Consider the following 18,596-nt stretch of genomic DNA (forward strand, 5'->3'; position numbering starts at 1 on the left):
AATAGGAGCCTGCCTGACAACAGTTGCAAAACATGCCTTTAACTGCAACTAACCAGTTCTGTTGCATGGCTTCTCAATGCAGGGGTTGGAAAGGAAATCCTGAGTTAAACCCTCACCTAAAGGAACGACCTCACAAGAGAAGCAAATAAACATTTTATTTCCACAGCACACCTTCCCTTTTCCCAAAGAACATGAGTTCACCTCAGCCATCAAAGCAGAGGGCAAAAGCTGTTATGTGTCAAGGCAAGGGGTTACTAGAAAAATAGATTATACCCAAGGCTCTCCTCTTGGGGACCCAAACCCGTCCCCAGGCTCCCCCTCAGGGCTTGCCAAATGGAATGAAAGGCATGGAAAGGGGCTGGGAGAAAAGCCAGCTCCACTGAACAAGGGAAAGGAGCCTGGCAGTGAACAGACCTGGGAGGGGGTGGGGGTGGGATGAGCTTTGCTCCTCAGTTGAGTGCTGGAAAGGGGACGGGGGAAGAAATAATTTATTGGGCGATGTAATGGTGCGTGGTTTCAATCATGGCGACCATTCCAGATCTCTCTCAAGTGAAGCTAAATTCTGGCCGGTCTATGGAGGTAGAAATTGAGGATGGAAGGAAAGTTTAGAATCCCTCCTCCCCCAGAGAATAGACATTTATTACCCAGCTCTACCCTCTGGCCCAGCCTGCCTCCCCAAATGGCTTCCAAATCCCTCAGCTAAAATTTGCATCAGAAGATGGAATTGGAATGGGGATGTTGTCTTGCCCAAACCCTCCAGCCTCAGAACTGACAGAGGCTGAAGAGCAGGGGTGGGGAAAAGGAAGTTAAGGAATGAAACTACAATTTCCCCTCATCCCCTACTCAAATTCCGGTCCCAGGGCTGGGCTAGGCAGACTGGGAGAGAAGACCAGGCAGCTGTTCTCATTATCAGGGACCCATGCAGACCTGCTGGACAGACATAGGAGGTGAGAGAAGGCCGGGCTGGAGGCCAGGAGGGTTCTTTAGGCTCCTAGAGGGAGAAGCAGGGGCCTGGGGTCAAGGGGGAGTGGGAAGCAACACAGTGACAAACAGTGGGAAGAGCCTTTGAGCCCCTCAAACTTACGGGCCACCCTCCACCACCCGCCCCCCAAGTGCTGACCAGAGGGGCCCCCGCGGGTGGCAGGATAATCAAGGGCAGAGCTTGATGCGGGTGCCCTTGGAGAGCACCCGGAAGAAAGGAAAGACACGCTCGCCCAGGAAGGCAGCCGAGAAGGTGTGCACGTGGGCCAGAGTCTCTGCGTTGTAGAAGCCCAGGCGCCCCGCTTCATAGTCCAGGTACACGCCAAAGCGCCGTGGCTTCTCACTGGGGCTCAGCAGCGTCTGTTCTGTCGAGCTCTGGGCCTGGTAGCGTTTGCCGTTGGTGCCCACGCACCACACCTCCCGCTGGAGCAGAGGCTGCTGGGGCAGGTGGAGCCGGCGGCGGCGATGGTGGTGGCGTGAGGAGCTGGCATCCCCGCTGCCCACGGAGGAACCCCCAGGGCCCACCTTTTCCTTATGATGGGTGGATTCACGGGCAGCGCCCACCGCCCAGCCCCGCCGCCCGCCCACCTCTACCTCCCAGTAGTGCCGGCCAGAGCGGAAGCCCTGGGCCCCCAGTACGCAGCAGTCGGCCGAGAAGCGCTTGGGATGGTCAGCAACCTCCTGCCGCCGCTCTGCCAGGCGGACCCCCCGGCGGTCAGGGGACAGCATCAGGGCCGGGTGAGCCGTGTCAGGGTCCAGCGTCAGGTCCACTTGGGAGGAGGGAGGACAAATACGCCAGGGCTGGAACGGCTGTTCCCCTGTCAGCAGCCAACTCCACAGACTGGGCCTTTCCTGCCCGCTTCCTCCCTGAATTCAGCTCCCCACACCATATGGTCCCAGAGGCCAGCCTCAGCTTCCTACAGGCTCCCTCTCTCTCCTCTTGTTCCTCAGACACCTGACAGGTCTTCCCCCAGCCTGGCTCTTCTTGCCACTCTACCCCACCCCCACCCTCCAGGCCTGCCTGGACTAGGACTACCTGTTAATGGCTTGAAACCTCAACCTGAGTGGCTGCCTGGATCCTGCTCCATCTCAACCCCTACACTTTCCCTGGGACCCAACTTCCCTCAGGACCCAGTCTCAGGTCTGTGAAGGGAAAGGCAAAGGAAGGTCGTGGAGGTGACCTCCCTACCTCTCGCAGCCTGACAGAACATCCGGCTCATTTTCCTCACGATGGCATCTGTCAGGAAGTCATGGCTATGGGGTTGGCACGGGTCAGGGGACCAGACCTCTGGGGGCTGCAGCTGTACCTCTTCACACCTGGAGGAAGGGGACCGGGCAGGGGGTGGGACCATGATATTCCCAGAGGGAAGAGCAAAAGCTGAGGGGAAGGAGAGGAGGGTCCAGGAGATGGAAACTCAGGTCCTGGGGAAGGAAGGAGAGGAGAGGGATACCCAAGAGAAGCAGGGACGGGAACCAGATGCCACTGGGTCACAAAGGGCAAAGAGCGGGAACACACCTATTGAAAGTCTCCTTGATGTCCTGGGAATAAGAGAAACAAAAAGAGGGAGAGGGAGAAAGAGATAAAGAGAGCGTCAGCTGCACAGGGACAGCTTTCCCGATCTCCAGTCAGAGACTGAGCCTAAGCAGGAAGGGAGAGGCAGCACGCTCACGGCCCTCAGGGAACACACATCCATTTCAACCACCCCATGCCTCGCCATGCCTAACTCGCCTCTCCTGCTGTGAGCCCACCAATCCTGTCATTTCCACAATATGACTTGCTCACCTTTTTCAGGATGTCACTGTCAAAAAGCCTTTCCTCAACTGTCATTTAAACCTCTCCTACAACCGAATCTTCATGCTTTTCACTGGTATAATCGTCACACATACCACATTCGACATTAACTGTTTCCAGCTTTAAAACATGTTTTTGGTCTTCAGGTTCAATCATTGTGGGTTCCTCCCAGTGAGAAGAGGCAGCTCTGGACAGGTGTTTGGTAAGCACTGCCTGACAGCCAACACGGAGTGCTGGGGGAACAGGGAGGGGACATTGCTCACCTGGAGCAGCCGGAGACCCCCCTGCTGGCTCCGCTCCTGGGCCTCGGCCAGCAGGCGGCTGAGCTGGGCAGCCTGCTCTGCAAGGCGACTGGCCGCGGCTCCCGCACGCCCCAGCTGGGCTTCATGCATCTCTCGGAGACGCCGTTCCAGCCCTGCCTGCTCTTCAGCCAGAAACCGTGTCAGCCGCCCAAACTCGGAGGCCACCGCTGCCAGCTCTGACTTCATCTGGCTCTGGAATGGTGCAAAGGGGATGACAGATACCACCTCAACACACAGGAAGATAACCTCCAGTTTTGCAACTACCACTTCTCAACGCAAGGCAAAGGAGCCCTATACTCCCCAAGTCCAAGAAAGTCCTGGAAAGAGGCTCATCTCCTACCGGCCTTACTTCTCAGCCTTACCAGATACCACCCCTTGCACCCAGCACAGTGGCCCCAAACTCACTAACCTCTGCCTGGAACACTCCTCTCCACCTGGTCTACATACCTTGATTCATCCTTCAGGTCCAACCTTAAATATTCCAAAAGAAGCCTTCCCTCCTCTCCAGATCTAAATCAGGACCATCCCCACAAATTCCCTGTATCTCTTTGTGGCACATACGATACTGAAATGTTGTGTTTAAATGACATATCTTTTAACATCTTTCCCCCACTGTACCATAAGCTCCGGTTGGCAGGGACTAGGAATGTCTTTGTTTGCCACAGTGTCCTCGGACCTTGACATAGCGCCAACCAGAAGAGGCACTTGGTAAAAATTTTTTGAAACGAATAAATAAAAGAATACAAGAATCAAGACATAAAGTTAGGGTCCCGAAACCATTAAACACAGTGACCTTAAGAAAGTCACCCAAAAGCCCTAGATCAGAACTCTTAAAAACTTTTTCTGTAAAGGTCCAGATAGTAAATATTTTTATGCTTTGTGGGCTAAGAGGCAACAACCAAGGATATTATGTAGGTACTTGATATCCTGTAACATAAAAAACTCCTGCCCATTCCCACCCTATTTCCCAGGGATGGCCATCCTGGGTGGTGGGCACAGTTTTCACACAGTTACCATCAGCTGGAGACGCTGTGAGTAATAGGCCAGAGGAGGGTCCTAACTGACCAGATGCGGGAGGGAAACAGCCGCCACAGTCAGTTTTGCTCTACCCTAGGGGCACACAGATCCTGTTACCTCCATACCCAGGAGAGTCCAAAAGTATCAACTTGGGCAGCTGGCCAGAGGCAGGATGACTTCCTACTCCCAAAGAGACTTTACCATTCAGTGCCTAGCAGTTGCCAACAGCAGAGTCCCTAATGTTTAGGTGGCGGTGACCATGGGCCCTGGGTAGTGGCAAGGCCCGGGCACTGGCTGGGAAGGGAGGAGGGAAGAGGGACAGAAGGGGAGCTCCTGGCTTGGTGTATGAAGCTCACAGTGCCAGCCCATCCCAGCAGGGCCTGCTGGGGTTATGAAAACAGGTCAGAGGTGGGGAATGGAAAAAATACCTTAAAAGACTCCTTGGAGATGGGCAAGCAATAATGAAAATGGGGGGCGGGGGCTGAGAAAACACTGGACTGGGAAATATTAGGTCTCTGCAGTGCTAACATACACTAGATCCTGCCCCAGCTTAAACACACTGGCCCCCTCACAGGACAGAGGAAGTGTCCTAGGACAGTGTCCGCCTCATGCTCAGGGCTGCTCTGCCCACTGCCTGCATGGATCCTGGGGCCAGCAGCTTCTCTGATGGCTGCTATGTGGGTTTTGCTTTGCCCCCTTCAGGCTCTGGTGTTTGGGTACAAAGCCTGTTCTGCAGCCTTGGGCCAGGCACCTAGGCCCTCCAATCCAGGCCTCAGTTTCCACTCCATTTTGGAACCAGGAATGAACATGCCTCCTGATTCTCTAAGGCCCCCCTCTCCTCAGCACCTAGGGAAAGCATCTAGCCCTCTCCCGGGCCTTGGCTGTCCCTCCTCAGGGGACCGAGTCACCACCTGTGAGAGTGGGGAGCCTCACCGTCCTTGCCTCGACCACGGTAACCATCAGCCCTGTCGAGGACATTCACCCACCTTCAGTTCCGTCATTCGCCTCTCCTCCTTGGCTTTCATCTTCTGCACAGCCTCCAGGTGCTTCCTCAGCGGCTCCACGTGCCCCTGCAGTTTGGCCTGAGGAAATAGAAAAAGAAAAGTGGGGGCTGGTAGAGGCACCTGCCCTTCAGAACCTACCTCTGCAATCCTCCCTACAGCAAGATGGGTCAAAGCCTTATCCCTACCCCCAAAAATGGCCGTCAAATGAGTACTGTGCTCCTTCCTCCACTTTCTTCTTTCAGATGGTGACAAAAGCCTCCAAGCCCTCTGTGCACGTTTACAGAAGCCCATTTTTTTTTTCTTTTTTTTTTTGGAGACAGAGTCTCACTCTGTCGCTCAGGCTGGGGTACAGTGGCACGATCTTGGCTCACTGCAACCTCCACCTCCCGGATTCAAGCAATTCTCCTGCCTCAGCCTTCCCAGTAGCTGGTACTGCAGGTGCCCGCCACCACGCCTGGCTCATTCTTTTTTTTTTTTTTTGAGACGGAGTCTGGCTCTGTCACCCAGGCTGGAGTGCAGTGGCCGGATCTCAGCTCACTGCAAGCTCCGCCTCCCAGGTTTACGCCATTCTCCTGCCTCAGCCTCCCGAGTAGCTGGGACTGCAGGCGCTGCCACCTCGCCCAGCTAGTTTTTTGTATTCTTTAGTAGAGACGGGGTTTCACAGGGTTAGCCAGGATGGTCTCGATCTCCTGACCTCGTGATCCGCCCGTCTCGGCCTCCCAAAGTGCTGGGATTACAGGCTTGAGCCACCGCGCCCGGCCTCATTCTTTTATTTTTAGTAGAGACGGGGTTTCACCATGTTAGCCAGTATGGTCTCAATCTCCTGACCTCGTGATCTGCCCACCTTGGCCTCCCAAAGTGCTGAGATTACAGGGATGAGCCACTGCGCCCGGCCAGCCCTGCACGTATTCTCTAAAGGTAGGAGCCTCAAGACCAGAGAGCCCCCACACTCACACCTGAGGGGGAAGTGGCTTGAGCCCCGCACCACAGTCTTTCCATGAGTGCTCTTACCTTTGGTCCCTCTCCCCTCCACAGGCAATCTTCCCCAGATCTCTAAATACTTTTCTGATGACTTTGTGCCTACGCTAAAACCCTTCCATGGGTCACCACCACTTCCAAAACACTGACCCCACACTTCTAGCCTCACCTCTACACTCAACGCCTTCCACACAGACGCTTAAGAGGTTTGACCACATAACATTACTTGCCATTTCCTGAGTATAATTCCATGCTGTTCCCTCTGTCTGGGAGTGCCTTTCTCCACTTGGCCCAAGGTATTCTTCCCTTAAAACAGCTCCCTGAAAACGGCCCTGATCCTCCCCACCCCCAACTTCCTCTGTGATCCCAAGAAATATCTAATACATTACTTCCCAGGGCACCAATAATTGACAAGTGTGCCTCCTCCAGGACACTGTGGAGTCCCTGCCCACACTTTACTTATTTCAACTTCTTGCTTCTTTCTCCTCATCTGCTTTCTCTGCTGCTCAACCACTTGCTAAACGGGAAACAAAACCAAAACCCCTCCTCCAAAGGTTGTAACCGTTACAGCCAATAGGCACATGAGCTCTGTGTTTCTACAATTTGTAGCCAAATATTTTTCTTTAAAGGGCTGTTAGCCCAGAATGAGTAGAATAAGCCCTACCTATTTGCTGTTTCCTTTTTTATGTCTTCTTCTAGCCTTTCTGTCTCCTTTTCTTTGAGAGATAATATAGGGTAGGAGGCCTCAAGCCTAGACTCCAATCAGGACCAGAGTGAAGTGAAGTGACCTCAGGCAAGCCATGCTTTCGGTTTCCTCAGCTTCAAAGAAGAAGAGAATGGACCTCATGGACAGCACACTAGTGCAGTGCCTGGCATGTAGCGAAAGATCAGTAAATGTGATCTAATATTTGCTCCCTATACCTTAAGCTGCCAGTGACATCCTGATGATGACCTGAACTAAAGAGTTTACCAAGCCAGAGTGCAAATGGCAGTTGTTGCACAGGACAAGTGGTTGTAGACAAAATTAGTCATAATGGAATTATAGTCAACTCATGAAAATAGCATGAACTACACAAAATTCGGCCTTCTGATATAACTTTCTACTTTTCTACAGTAGTCTATAATTTCTCCATTAATTCAGAATTTATAATGCTTAAATTTACCATTTAGTGTTTTTCTTATTTATTTATTTTTGAGACAGAGTCTTGCTCTGTCGCCTAGACTGGAGTGCAGCGGCGCCATCTCGGCTCACTGCAACATCTACCTCCTGGGTTCAAGCGATTCTCCTGCCTCAGCCTCCCAAGTAGCTGAGATTAAAGGCGCCCGCCACCACGCCTGGCTAATTTTTGTATTTTTAGTAGAGACGGGGTTTCACCATGTTGGCCAGGCTAGTCTTGAACTCCTGGCCTCAAGTGATCTGCCTGCCTCAGCCTCCCAGAGTGCTGGGACTACAGGTGTGAGCCACTGCGCCTGGCTCCTAAATTGCTGACCAAAACAAAAATTAGTAAGCACAAATTCAAATAGAGTACTATTTCAGATATATTTTCTTTTTTTTTTTGAGACAGAGTCTCACTGTGTTGCCCAGGCTGGAATGCAGTAGCACAGTCTTGGCTCACTGCAACCTCTGCCTCCCAGGTTCAAGCAATTCTCTTGCCCCAGCCTCCTGAGTAGCTGCGATTACAGGCGCCCGCCACCATGCCGGCTAATTTTGTATTTTTAGTAGAGACGGAATTTCACTATGTTGGCTGGGCTGGTCTTGAACTCCTGACTTCAAGTGATCCACCTGCCTGGGCCTCCCAAAGCGCTAGGACTACAGGCGTGAGCCACCACACCCAGCCAGTTATAAGAGAAATTTTCAAAACTTTTTTTTTTTTTTTTTTTTTGAGACGGAGTCTCGCTCTGTCACCCAGGCTGGAGTGAAGCGGTGCGATCTCGGCTCACTGCAAGCTCCGCCTCCCAGGTTCACACCATTCTCCTGCCTCAGCCTCCCGAGTAGCTGGGACTACAGGCGCCCGCCACCACGCCCAGCTAATTTTTGTATTTTTAGTAGAGACGGGGTTTCACCATGTTAGCCAGGATGGTCTCGATCTCTTGACCTCATGATCTGCCTGCCTTGGCCTCCCAAAGTGCTGGGATTACAGGCATGAGCCACCGCGCCCGGCCAATTTTCAAAACATTTAACTGTCGGCCAGACGGTTATGAGTAGGTACTGTATGTACCTACTCATCACTTAATGTCAGATTAAATATGTGTATACGGCCTCCCAAATTCCAGAGCCCAGTAAACACATCAAGAAAAGAAATCCCAGCACTTTGAGGGGCCAAAATGGGAAGACTGCTTGAGGCCAGTAGTTTAAGACCAGCCTGAGCAACACAGCAAGACCCTGTCTCTACAAAAAAAAAAAAAAAAACCCAGCTGGGCATGATGGCACACACACCTCCAGTCCCAGCTACTACTCAGGATCACCTGAGCCCAGAAGGTCAAGGATGCAGTGAGCTATGATTGTGCCACTGCATTCTAGCCTGGCTACAGAGAGAGACCCTGTCTAAAAACAAAACAAAACAAACATGTAACTGTTCAGGAACCATACTTACATATCATTGTGTGTTATTACCTATTCAATGAAAAAAATTTTACAAAACAACATTATGCCAAGCTACTGTTGGTTACTGCATGTACATATCTGAAAAGAATAAATGACCCACTTGTGGCCAGGTGCAGTGGCTCACGCCGGTAATCCCAGCACTTTGGGAGGCCAGGGCAGGCAGATCACGAGGTCAGGAGATCAAGACCATCCTGGCTAACACGGTGAAACCCCGTCTCTACTAAAAATACAAAAAAGGTAGCCGGGTGTGGTGGTGGGCACCTGTGGTCCCAGCTACTCGGGAGGCTGAGGCAGGAGAATGGCGTGAACCCGGGAGGCGGAGCTTACAGTGAGCCAAGATCGTGCCACTGCACTCCAGCCTGGGCAACAGAGCAAGACTCCATCTCAAAAAAAATAAAATAAAGAAAAAATGACCCACTTGTAAAATAGCCTATTAAGTCAGAAAGCGAATCACTCAAATTAGTTCTATACAATAAAACTATGTATTTACATTTACTCATCACTAAACGTCAGATTAAGTATGTGTATATGGCCTCCCAAATTGCAGAACCCAGTAAACAGATCAAGAAAAGAGAGTATGGCCAGACGCAGTGGCTCATGCCTGCAATCCCAGCACTTTGGGAGGCCAAGGCAGGCAGATCACCTGAGGTCAGAAGTTCAAGATCAGTCTGATCAACATGGAGAAACTCCTTCTCTACTAAAAATACAAAAACTTAGCCAGTGTGGTGGCACATGCCTGTAATCCCAGCTACTCGGGAGGCTGAGGCAGGAGAATCGCTTGAACCCAGGAGGCAGAGGTTGTGGTGAGCCAAGATCGTGCCATTGCACTCCAGCCTGGGCAACAAGAGCGGAACTCTGTCTCAAAAAATAAATAAATAAAAGAAAAAGCAAAGAGATTATGACTTTTTTTAATTCCTCACCTACTTCAGGACCTAATATGGGATTTTCAGGCAGCTGGCATTTAGAACAGATTTGGCCAATGCAAATTAAAATCCAGTTTCAGAAGCTCTTTGGAGCAGTCCCACGGGGGAGGTGAAAGAGAAGGGGTGGAATGTCCATGGACAGTCTGGCCTGGGTTCCTGGTCAGAAAGTGACCACACATGATATGATGACTATGGTTAATTAGGAACTGAGAAGATAAAAAGAAAGGACAACAGGAGCTCACAATCTCTGCTAAAAATGTAGGGCCGAATAGCTAGGCAACGTTACCAACGCAGTGGTCCCCATGCTAGACTGGGCTTTTTAAAGATTTTCTCCTACTCACTGATTCACAAACTCTAGTGGAAGGACCCACTGTATTTTTCAAAACCTTCCCTAGTATTCCAACAATCAGGCAGGTGAAACAATCATCGTGTAGCCAGGCATGGTGGCTCATGTCTGTAATCCCAGCACTTTGGGAGGCCAAGGCGGGTGGATCACCTGCAGTCAGGAAATTCAGACCAGCCTGGCCAACATGGCGAAACCCAATCTCTACTAAAAATACAAAAATCAGCCGGGTATGGTGGCACCTGTAATCCCAGATACTCAGGAGGTTGAAGCAGGAGAATCACTTGAACCCGGGAGGTGAAGGTTGCAGTGAGCCGAGATCATGCTACTGCACTTCACCCTGGGCAACACAGTGAGACTCTGTCTCAAAAAATTTAAAAAAAAAAAAAATCACTCCGTAGAAGCAATAGTTACTTGTGATGAAGTAATGTAGGTTTGTCTAGCTGTACCACTCAGGGCTGAGAAGTCCTACACACATTACTCTAAAATTGGGGTAACAAAAACAGTACCTAAATGAAGTTATGGCAGGAAATCAGGTGTGAAAACATGAGTCATAAAACAAACAAGCTCTGAGCAGACCACACAGAGGCTACCCTCTCCTCCTCCTGGTCCCACTGCTCCAAACCCATCCAGGCCTTCACTAAGTAGTGCTATTTGTGCTGGCTGCCTTGCAGACAAATCTCCTTTACCTATGTCCAAAGGAAAGTCAAAATGAGAAGTAGGGGCAAGATATTTGTCAAACTAGAATCAGACTCCAAGAAAGTCACATCAGAAAAGTCAAACAACAGACATCCAAATGGTGGTGGCGTTGAAAGTATACACCAGGGGAAGGGTCAGCAAATAACTAAGTCAATTATTACTGAAGCTCTGTGGTCCTCTGTATGGTACTTAAAGCCTCTGACTCTCTTTCCCAATCTATAAAATGGGAATGGAAAACATATCAAACTCACAGTGTTGTTTGGGTTTTAAAGAGACGGTCCATGAAAATTGCCTAGTACAGTGCCTGGTATACATACAAATGTCCAGAGAATATTAACTATCAATCCTGGATAAATTAAAGTTCAAAGACACACAGAGACAAACAAGATTTGACAGTGCGACTTGCAGAGCCAGGTCTTCTGACTGAAAAGCTCTTTTCTAGTCAGTACATAAGAGTGACAAAGAGCCAACAAAAGTCCTTGAAGGCAGAACCAAACCACATCGTGGTGGGTGGGGAACCCACTGGGAGGCAAGGGCAGGGCATTTGGGTCTGACGCTGACACTAGCGGTTATCTCTGTGTTCCTGCTTCTGAGCCTTTCCTTGTCCTTTGAAGCCCCCAGTTCTTTCCATCTCTAGGTGTCTCCGTCAAGGACAGACTTAAGACTCACCAGAAAGCAAGCCAGACTGCTGGTAAAGTTCTAGAGACCTGATCTGGCATCACCGGCTTTGCTCTATTGGCTTTGAGGAAGCCATCAAAGCAAATGAAGACTGGTCGTCTTCACTGCATCTGCTCTGCGTACAGAATCCTTCTCATTCTAACCCACCTTGCTGGCAGTAAGTGCTTAGACAAGCAAACTCAGCTCATCAATACCATGAGGTTCTTTGATGGGCGAAGAGATGTTTCCTTTCCTCAGCTCCCCTTACTTCCTCTCCGCCCCCGACTAAACTCCCATCTTCTCTCGGTACTTCTCTCACCTTGTACTCCTGCACCACCTCCTCCAATGGCACCACGCTGTGCTGTTTGTGGCTCCTGGATTCTCGGCACACCACACAGATGGCCTCTTCGTCTACCTCGCAGAAGAGCTTCAGGGCTTCTTGGTGTTTGGGACAGATGCCCTGATCACTCACACGGCTCCCTCGACCAGGGGTTGGGTGCATCTGCCGAATCACCTGGACCATATTGGCCAGCTGCAGGTTGGGGCGGAAGCTCCGCCGAGGAAAGCTCTTTCGGCACTGGGGGCATGTGAAGCACCTCCGAGGGGCTGGAGGCGGGGGCAGTGGGGTGACGGGGTCTAGATCCTCTTCCTCATCCTCCTCCAGCACTTCCTCCTCGTCCTCCTCATCCTCCCCCCTCAGGTCCTCCTCCATGTCCCCCAGGTAGTAGTCCAGGTCTTCTTCTTCGTCCTCCTCCTCCCACACATAGTCCATGTTGTCCCAGCTGGACCTGCTCATGCCACTGGTCCAGAACACACCCTCTTCTTCCTCCTCGACCTCCTCCTCCATGTCACCCTCGTAGTCTTCATCCCGCATGGGGGTGTCCCACCCCGCGCCAGCCCCCACAGCCTCCACTTCCTCCTCCTCCCCGTCCTCCTCCTCCTCCTCCCGATCTAACTCATCTCTGTCCTCCTCATCCTCCCCACCCCACAACTGGGTTACACAAACTCGGCAGAAGTTGTGCCCGCAGCCGATGGACACGGGGTCCGTGAAGTAATCGAGGCAGATGGCGCACACCGCCTCCTCCTGAAGGGTCTGCACAGGGTTGGGTGTCATGGCAACGGCAGCCATCTTAGTGTCCAGCCAGCCAGTGTAGAGGTGCGGTGGGGGGGCGAGGGGCGGGGGTCTTCCCCACCGACGCCCTGGCGACCCGGCTCCACCCCCAGCCCTGCCCCTCCACACCTCGCCCCAAGGGCAGCCAGAGAGATGTCCTCCCGCCAACCCACCCCGCCACACAGTGTTCCCTACTCCCAAACGACAACCGCGTCTCTGCGAGGGGAGGGGACAGTGCTGGGCACCACCGCCAAGTCCCTCAGGTGGCTCTGAGTGCAAATCTGCCCCTATGCTCCTTGGACTCCTCATAAACCCCCGCCCCTCCTCACGTCCTGGCCCCGCCCCTAGCTTCCGGCCTCCTTCCCAATACTTCCGGCGTCTACACACCACCTAAGCTCTCGACTTCCCTCCGCTGTCGTGCTACTCTCCCTTTTTCCCCCGCGGGGCCCCAGGGCGACAGGAAATGGCAAGGAGACGCTCTAGCCCGCACTACAGAACAGGGCGGTAGGGCTAGGACGGTGGAGGCCCACGTCTCTGTGGTGCGGGACCGCGGCGAACGCAGAAAGAACAGAGGAACCGCCTACCCCCATCCCCCGCCGCTGGGGAGAAACTTCGGGGGGTGGGGGGAGCGCTTGGTGGCCGTCTGCTTTCGGTGCTATGACCGCATCGGCCAGGCGCCATCCTACCCTCCCGACACAGCCGACTGCAGCCGGTACGCCGCACCGCCAATGCCGGAAGCGAGGGGGTGGGTCCGCGGAGCGCCCTGAAGTACTTCCGGCCCTTCTAGGCAGAAGACTTTGTTGTGGAGGACTCAGAGGGTCATACGGCTCGGACCGGGGGCGGGGCCTGAGAAAGCGCTTGGCCGATCGGGCCGCAGACGCCCAACCCTTCCCCAACTGTAGTCGGCGTTCCGCATCCAAGGTGGAAACTGCCAACCGGACACAGTCTCATGGTTTAGATGAACTTCCCTAACTGCCCAGAAGTAAAGAAGTAGTGACGAATCATTACATCTACATTCGCACAGCATCTCCGCAAAAATAGATGCTTTGTGCAGTAGAAATAATACTTGGTGCTTAAATAGCTCTTTAAAATTTATTTTTATAGATATTTGATGTCGATACATAATAAAAAACAAATAAATGTTGTTTGATGCGAGGAAAATGACGAGGCAATGATTTATGTACAGAATCTCCAGTGAGTGCCAGACACGGCGTGACGCCAGGGCTGGGCCTGCAGGACCTACTTACCCTGCTCTCGGAGAGGCGGCTCGCGGGAAAACTCCAGGGGGACGTCGTGCTTCCTAGAGGGGTCTGGTCAGGCCTCTGAGGATGTCAGATCAAACGCGCCAAAAACCACGAACACTCGTGGGTGAACTATGCTCGGCCATTACAGGAGCTGCGGACCCGGCTGCGGTAGACAAGTCTGGCTCCAGAACCTGGACACCACTTAGCCGGCCGCGGCAGGGGTCCCTGGGTCTGTCCCACGAGGGCGAGGGCCCAGCGCCTTCCTGGCCTTCGCAGTCACGTGTATCTTCAGGACGATGCTGGAGAAACGTTAGTTCAGGCAGTTTCCGTAGTGTAGTGGTTATCACGTTCGCCTCACACGCGAAAGGTCCCCGGTTCGAAACCGGGCGGAAACACTTTTTTTGGGCCTGTTCAGGAGAATTTCTCTCCCGATGCCAGGTCACCGGGTTGGAAGGACATGTGTGGCCTGCGCTTCGGAGGAACACGAACTCATACCACGTCCTTAATAAATTCTTGCAGTGTAAATTCAGGTTTTACACCTCACCTAATCTCTTGCTCTTGCCTTCTGAAGCCTATGCAGCCATCACATGCAAAGGAATCCGTAGATTTCAGATCCTCGGCCCTAGTACCTAGAACAGAGCCAGGCGCAGGCGCTTCTTAGTACTTGTACAGTGGAAACGTGCCTACACCTCTGCGGGCAACCTCCGTCTTCAGAGACAAAGTTATAATGTTGGCCAAGCTGCCCGGCTAGCTCAGTCGGTAGAGCATGAGACTCTTAATCTCAGGGTCGTGGGTTCGAGCCCCACGTTGGGCGGAGTTCCTTTTGGAAAGGGTAAGGCAAGCCGTGTTACCTAAGTGCACGAACGGTATCTTCTGGACCAAGATCTAGTGGGTAGCGGATTAGTTAACGGTGGGCTAGAGCTTGGGCTTAACTGGGTGGTCTTTGATCGTTGTGTGGAAGCCCCGGAGCAGAGTTCTCACAACCCTCGCTAACTCTCCGAGCAAGAATGAGAAGCGGGTCCCTGCGGACCAGTTCCTTCAGGCCAGCATGGCGGGTTCTGCATGCATGATCCTTTGCTGTAACCCACACGCCCACGGGCAGCACATATTAGGCACTTTCTGTTTACCAGACGGCCTGCCCCCGTGTCGGAAACTTGCTGTGCTGGAGGGAACAACATGGTTTGCCGAAACCGGGGTGAGACCGCAGGATGACCCCAGGCGTTTGTGAGCGTCAAAACCTATCTGATTCACTCCCACGTTGCTGGGATATTTAGGGGTTAGGATTCCGCGTTTGCCTCGCTGCGACCTGCTTTCGACTCCCTGTCAAGAAAGATGCTTTGTGTAATCTGAGACACTTGTCTTCCGTATATTCTTTTTCATGCTCTTGATTTTAAGAGTCTGTATTTGTGAGATGTTGCCCCACACATACCAGCCTCCATGTTTCCCCCATACATAAATAAAGATAAAAACGGGCCATGCGCCGCAGTGGCTCATGCCTGCAATCCCAATACTTTGGGTAAGTCAAGGCGGGAGGATCGCCTGAGCTCAGAATGGCCTCGAAATTAGTCCTGCAAATATAGCCCTTTTTTCTTTTTTCTTTCTTTCTTTCTTTCTTTTTTTTTTTTCTTTTAGATGGAGTCTTGCTATGTCGCCAGGCTGAAGTGCAGTGGCACCACCTCGGCTCACTACAATCTCCGCCTCCCGGGTTCAAGCGATTCCTCCTGAATAGCTGGGACTACAGGCGCCCGCCACCACGCCTGGCTAATTTTTTCTATTTTAGTAGAAACGGGGTTTCACCATGTTGGCCAGGACGATCTCGATCTCCTGACCTTGTGATCCTCCTGCCTCGGCCTCCCAAAGTGCTGGGATCACAGGCGTGAGCCGCCGCGCCCGGCCCCGTTTTGTATTTTTAAGCTGTCGAAGTCTCCTCCGCATACACACCACACCCCAAGAGAAGTCTGTTGATCATAGAAAGCTGGTTTAAACTCACTGAGCAAAGATAGCATCCTCTTCTGTCTCAGACGTGTATCAAAGTGGAGACTTAGCAGGGCTATGTAGTCTGTGAGGGCGGTCTGGGCAGAAGCTGGTCAGAGTTTGTAAATAGAGTCGCTAGTAAAATCCTAGCACGTGAGTTACTGGGGCTGTGGTCTTGGAACATCAGGAAGAGTCTAAACAAGCTGGTGTTCAAAGAGTTTGAAGTTTGACATTTCGTCTTGCACAAATTATTTCGGATTCTTTTGCAGACTGTGGTTTCAGGGTTTTTTTTTTTTTTTTTTTTTTTTACCACTTTCACTGGGACTGGAAAACATTCTTAAAGGATTCTGGCTTTTTCATTAAAGTGGAGATGAAGTGGACAGGCTTCTCTTTTTTGTCCTCCAGCAAGCCAAGGGAACGCCCGCTGGAGCTTTTTGCTACAATTCGTGCTTTCTCTTCTCTCCACCCCTTCCACCCGTCGCCGCTGTGGCCAGGTTAGATTTGGGATGCCCCTCCAGGCAAGTGACCCAAGCTGCTGCGAGCACAAAGGCGGCAAGCGTTCAACACTCAGAGAAGCAGGACAAACACATGGAACCTGTTGGGATCTTTGGCCTCCTCTCAAACCCTGTGGTGATGGGGCCTGGGGAGACTGAGGGACTCACTCTGATTTCTATTTCAGGGGGTTCCTTCAGGAATGATGCAAACAGGGAGTATGAGTGGGAGTAAGACTGTGGGAGACCGGCTGGAAGGACACAGGCCTGGTCCATACAGGAGGCGGCAGCCAGAGGGAGACGCAGGTGAAGGAGCCGGATGCACGGCTTGCAACGGCGAAAGATTTGGGTAGTTCCACAATCGAGATCACAGGCTGAGGATGCGGGAGGGGAGGGAAGGAAAAAACAATGACTTAGGTCTGGAACAGGTTGGGCGTTAGATGTTGTGCGATATCTGGAAAAACCGCCCAAGACACGCGTGGATCTGAAGCTTGGGGGAACAGTTCTTGCTGGAACCAGAGACGGAGCGAAGGTGTGGGTCCTGCTGCAAGCCGATGTGGAGCTCCAGGGTCAGCCTCGGGCGCTCGGAGGCGGAGTCGGGATGGGAGAAAAGCCTGCAGCGAAGCGTCCACCCAGGCCGAGGGTGCCGCAGTGCAAAGGAGATTGGCAGCGTCCAGTTCAGCACATGGTCTGGTAAGAGAAGGCGTCCATGGATTGGGCCTCCTGGAGGCCCATGGTGACCTTGACCAGAGAATCAGACTCACACAAGAAGGACTCCCGCCCTGCGCCGAATGGAGCGGGCCTTCGGGGTCACAGAGGCAGCAAGGATCCCTGATCAGCAGGACTGCGCCTCCCTTCCAAGCTCTCCAGGTATTCGGAAATTAGGCGTGGGGACGGAAAAACGTTTCACAATATTAAGCAATCGCTACTTTTAAATTTACATATATGCTGATCTCCATATGACAGGCGTTAAGCGTCATTCCAACTCTACATACGTACGCACCTTGGATGCTAGGATTCACGAGTTCTATTTTTATAAAAATACCTAAAATTTTTCATTGAACTCTTAAAAAGTAATAAAAATTTCAGATTTATTTTTAAAAACTGACTTAAAATTTTGATATTCATTAATTTATATTTTGTCCTTTATTTTAATACTTATGCATAATTCATAGAATAAATAATTTTTGAAAGGACATAGAAATTTCACTTTTTGATTTTTACATTTACTTTAATTTACATTTTAACAAAATATATTCAAATATCGTGTGTTTTGAATGCATTTTGCATTTTTTCAATCCTCTCTGTCATTACTGTCCCTAGAGCACAAATTATGTGAAAATTAAAACCTCTGGCTGTCTTCCCTGGAAGAGAAAGAACCAGTAGGGAAGCGTATCCAGTCTGAAGCCTTGGAAGGTACATTTGCCTTTCCTTGAAGGGGTGGCCTGCCCCTCCACACCTGTGGACGTTTCTCGTCGGTGGGACGAGAGACTGAGAAAAGAAAGAGACACAGAGACAAAGTATAGAGAAAGAAAAGTGGGCCCAGGGGACCGGCGCTCAGCACAGGGAGGACCCGCGCCCGCTGGCACTGGTCTCTGAGTTCCCTCAGTATTTATTGATCATTATCTTTACCATCTCGGAGAGGGGGATGTGGCAGGACAATAGGGTAATAGAGGGGAGAGGGTCAGCAGGAAAACATGTGAGCAAAGATCTCTGTGTCATAAATAAGTTTAAGGAAAGGTGCTGTGCCTCCTGTGCGGGTACACAAACATCTCAGAGCATTAAAGAGCGGCATTGCCGCTAGCACGTCTCACCTCCAGCCCTAAGGTGGTTTTCTCATATCTCAGTAAATAGAACATACAATCGGGTTTTACACCGAGACATTCCATTGCCCAGGAAGGAGCAGGAGACAGATGCCTTCCTCTTATCTCAACTGCAAAGAGGCCTTCCTCTCTCACTAACCCTCCTCAGCGCAGACCCTTTACGGGTGTTGGGCCTGGGACGGTCAGGTCTTTCCCTTCCCACGAGGCCATATCTCAGACTGTCACATGGGGAGAAACCTCGGACAATACCCGGCTTTCCTAGGCAGAGGTCCCTGCGGCCTTCCGCAGTGTTTGTGTCCCTGGGTACTTGAGATCAGAGAATGGTGATGACTTTTAACAAACATACTTCCTTCCAGAACTTTTTTAACAAAACACATCCTGCATAGTCCTAAATTCATTAAACCTTGAGTCAACACAGCACATGTCTCTGCGAGCACAGGGTTGGGGCTAGGGTTACAGACTAACAGCATCTCAAGGCAGAAGAATTTTACTTAATACAGAACAAAATGGAGTCTCTTATGTCTACTTCTTTCTACACAGACACAGTAACAGTCTGATCTCTCTTTTCCCCACATGTCCTCCCGCGATGCTCGCTAGTTTTTTGTTTTGTTTTGTTTATCATTATTATTCGAGACGGAGTCTCGCTCTGTCG

The 18,596-nt window shown here is 51.5% G+C and overlaps 1 protein-coding gene and 2 non-coding genes across 10 annotated transcripts; 2 read left to right on the forward strand and 1 right to left on the reverse strand.

Moving 5' to 3' along the window:
• Positions 1-138: 138 nt before the first annotated feature.
• LOC105483961 (tripartite motif containing 41) lies at positions 139-13,540 on the reverse strand. 8 transcript variants are annotated; one of them, XR_011624387.1, is made up of 8 exons: positions 11,621-13,529; positions 5,079-5,174; positions 3,037-3,267; positions 2,498-2,520; positions 2,171-2,298; positions 1,579-1,751; positions 844-990; positions 139-571 (listed from the first exon to the last, which is right to left on the reverse strand). XR_011624387.1 is itself a non-coding variant. In XM_011745046.2 (8 exons), exons 1-8 carry the CDS (start codon positions 12,719-12,721, stop codon positions 546-548), a joined length of 1,929 nt encoding a protein of 642 aa, XP_011743348.1. In that variant the 5' UTR covers positions 12,722-13,533; the 3' UTR covers positions 139-545. The 8 variants fall into 8 exon arrangements, 6 of the variants coding, with proteins under 6 accessions (XP_011743348.1, XP_011743346.1, XP_011743350.1 ...); XM_011745046.2 differs by having other exon boundaries at positions 844-991; positions 1,576-1,751; positions 11,621-13,533; XM_011745044.2 differs by having other exon boundaries at positions 844-991; positions 1,570-1,751; positions 11,621-13,533.
• A 438-nt stretch (positions 13,541-13,978) lies between these two features.
• Positions 13,979-14,051, forward strand: TRNAV-CAC (transfer RNA valine (anticodon CAC)). Its single transcript has one exon. It is a non-coding gene; the product is annotated as a tRNA-Val (tRNA).
• A 346-nt stretch (positions 14,052-14,397) lies between these two features.
• TRNAK-CUU (transfer RNA lysine (anticodon CUU)) lies at positions 14,398-14,470 on the forward strand. The gene has a single exon. It is a non-coding gene; the product is annotated as a tRNA-Lys (tRNA).
• Positions 14,471-18,596: the final 4,126 nt, after the last annotated feature.

This window comes from Macaca nemestrina, chromosome 6 (genome assembly GCF_043159975.1).
Source record: "Macaca nemestrina isolate mMacNem1 chromosome 6, mMacNem.hap1, whole genome shotgun sequence".
Lineage (NCBI taxonomy): Eukaryota > Metazoa > Chordata > Mammalia > Primates > Cercopithecidae > Macaca > Macaca nemestrina.

What these genes read in the sequence shown, in the direction of transcription:
- LOC105483961 (XM_011745043.2), bottom strand. Translation starts at nt 12,721, where the DNA reads ATGAGGAGTCCAAGGAGCATAGGGGCAGATTTGCACTCAGAGCCACCT. An exon ending in GGCGAATGACGGAACTGAAG is followed by an intron (nt 3,268 to 5,078) that starts GTGGGTGAATGT and finishes GCACCATTCCAG; the next exon opens with AGCCAGATGAAGTCAGAGCT. An exon ending in GTTCTGTCAGGCTGCGAGAG is followed by an intron (nt 1,752 to 2,170) that starts GTAGGGAGGTCA and finishes CCTCCTCCCAAG; the next exon opens with TGGACCTGACGCTGGACCCT.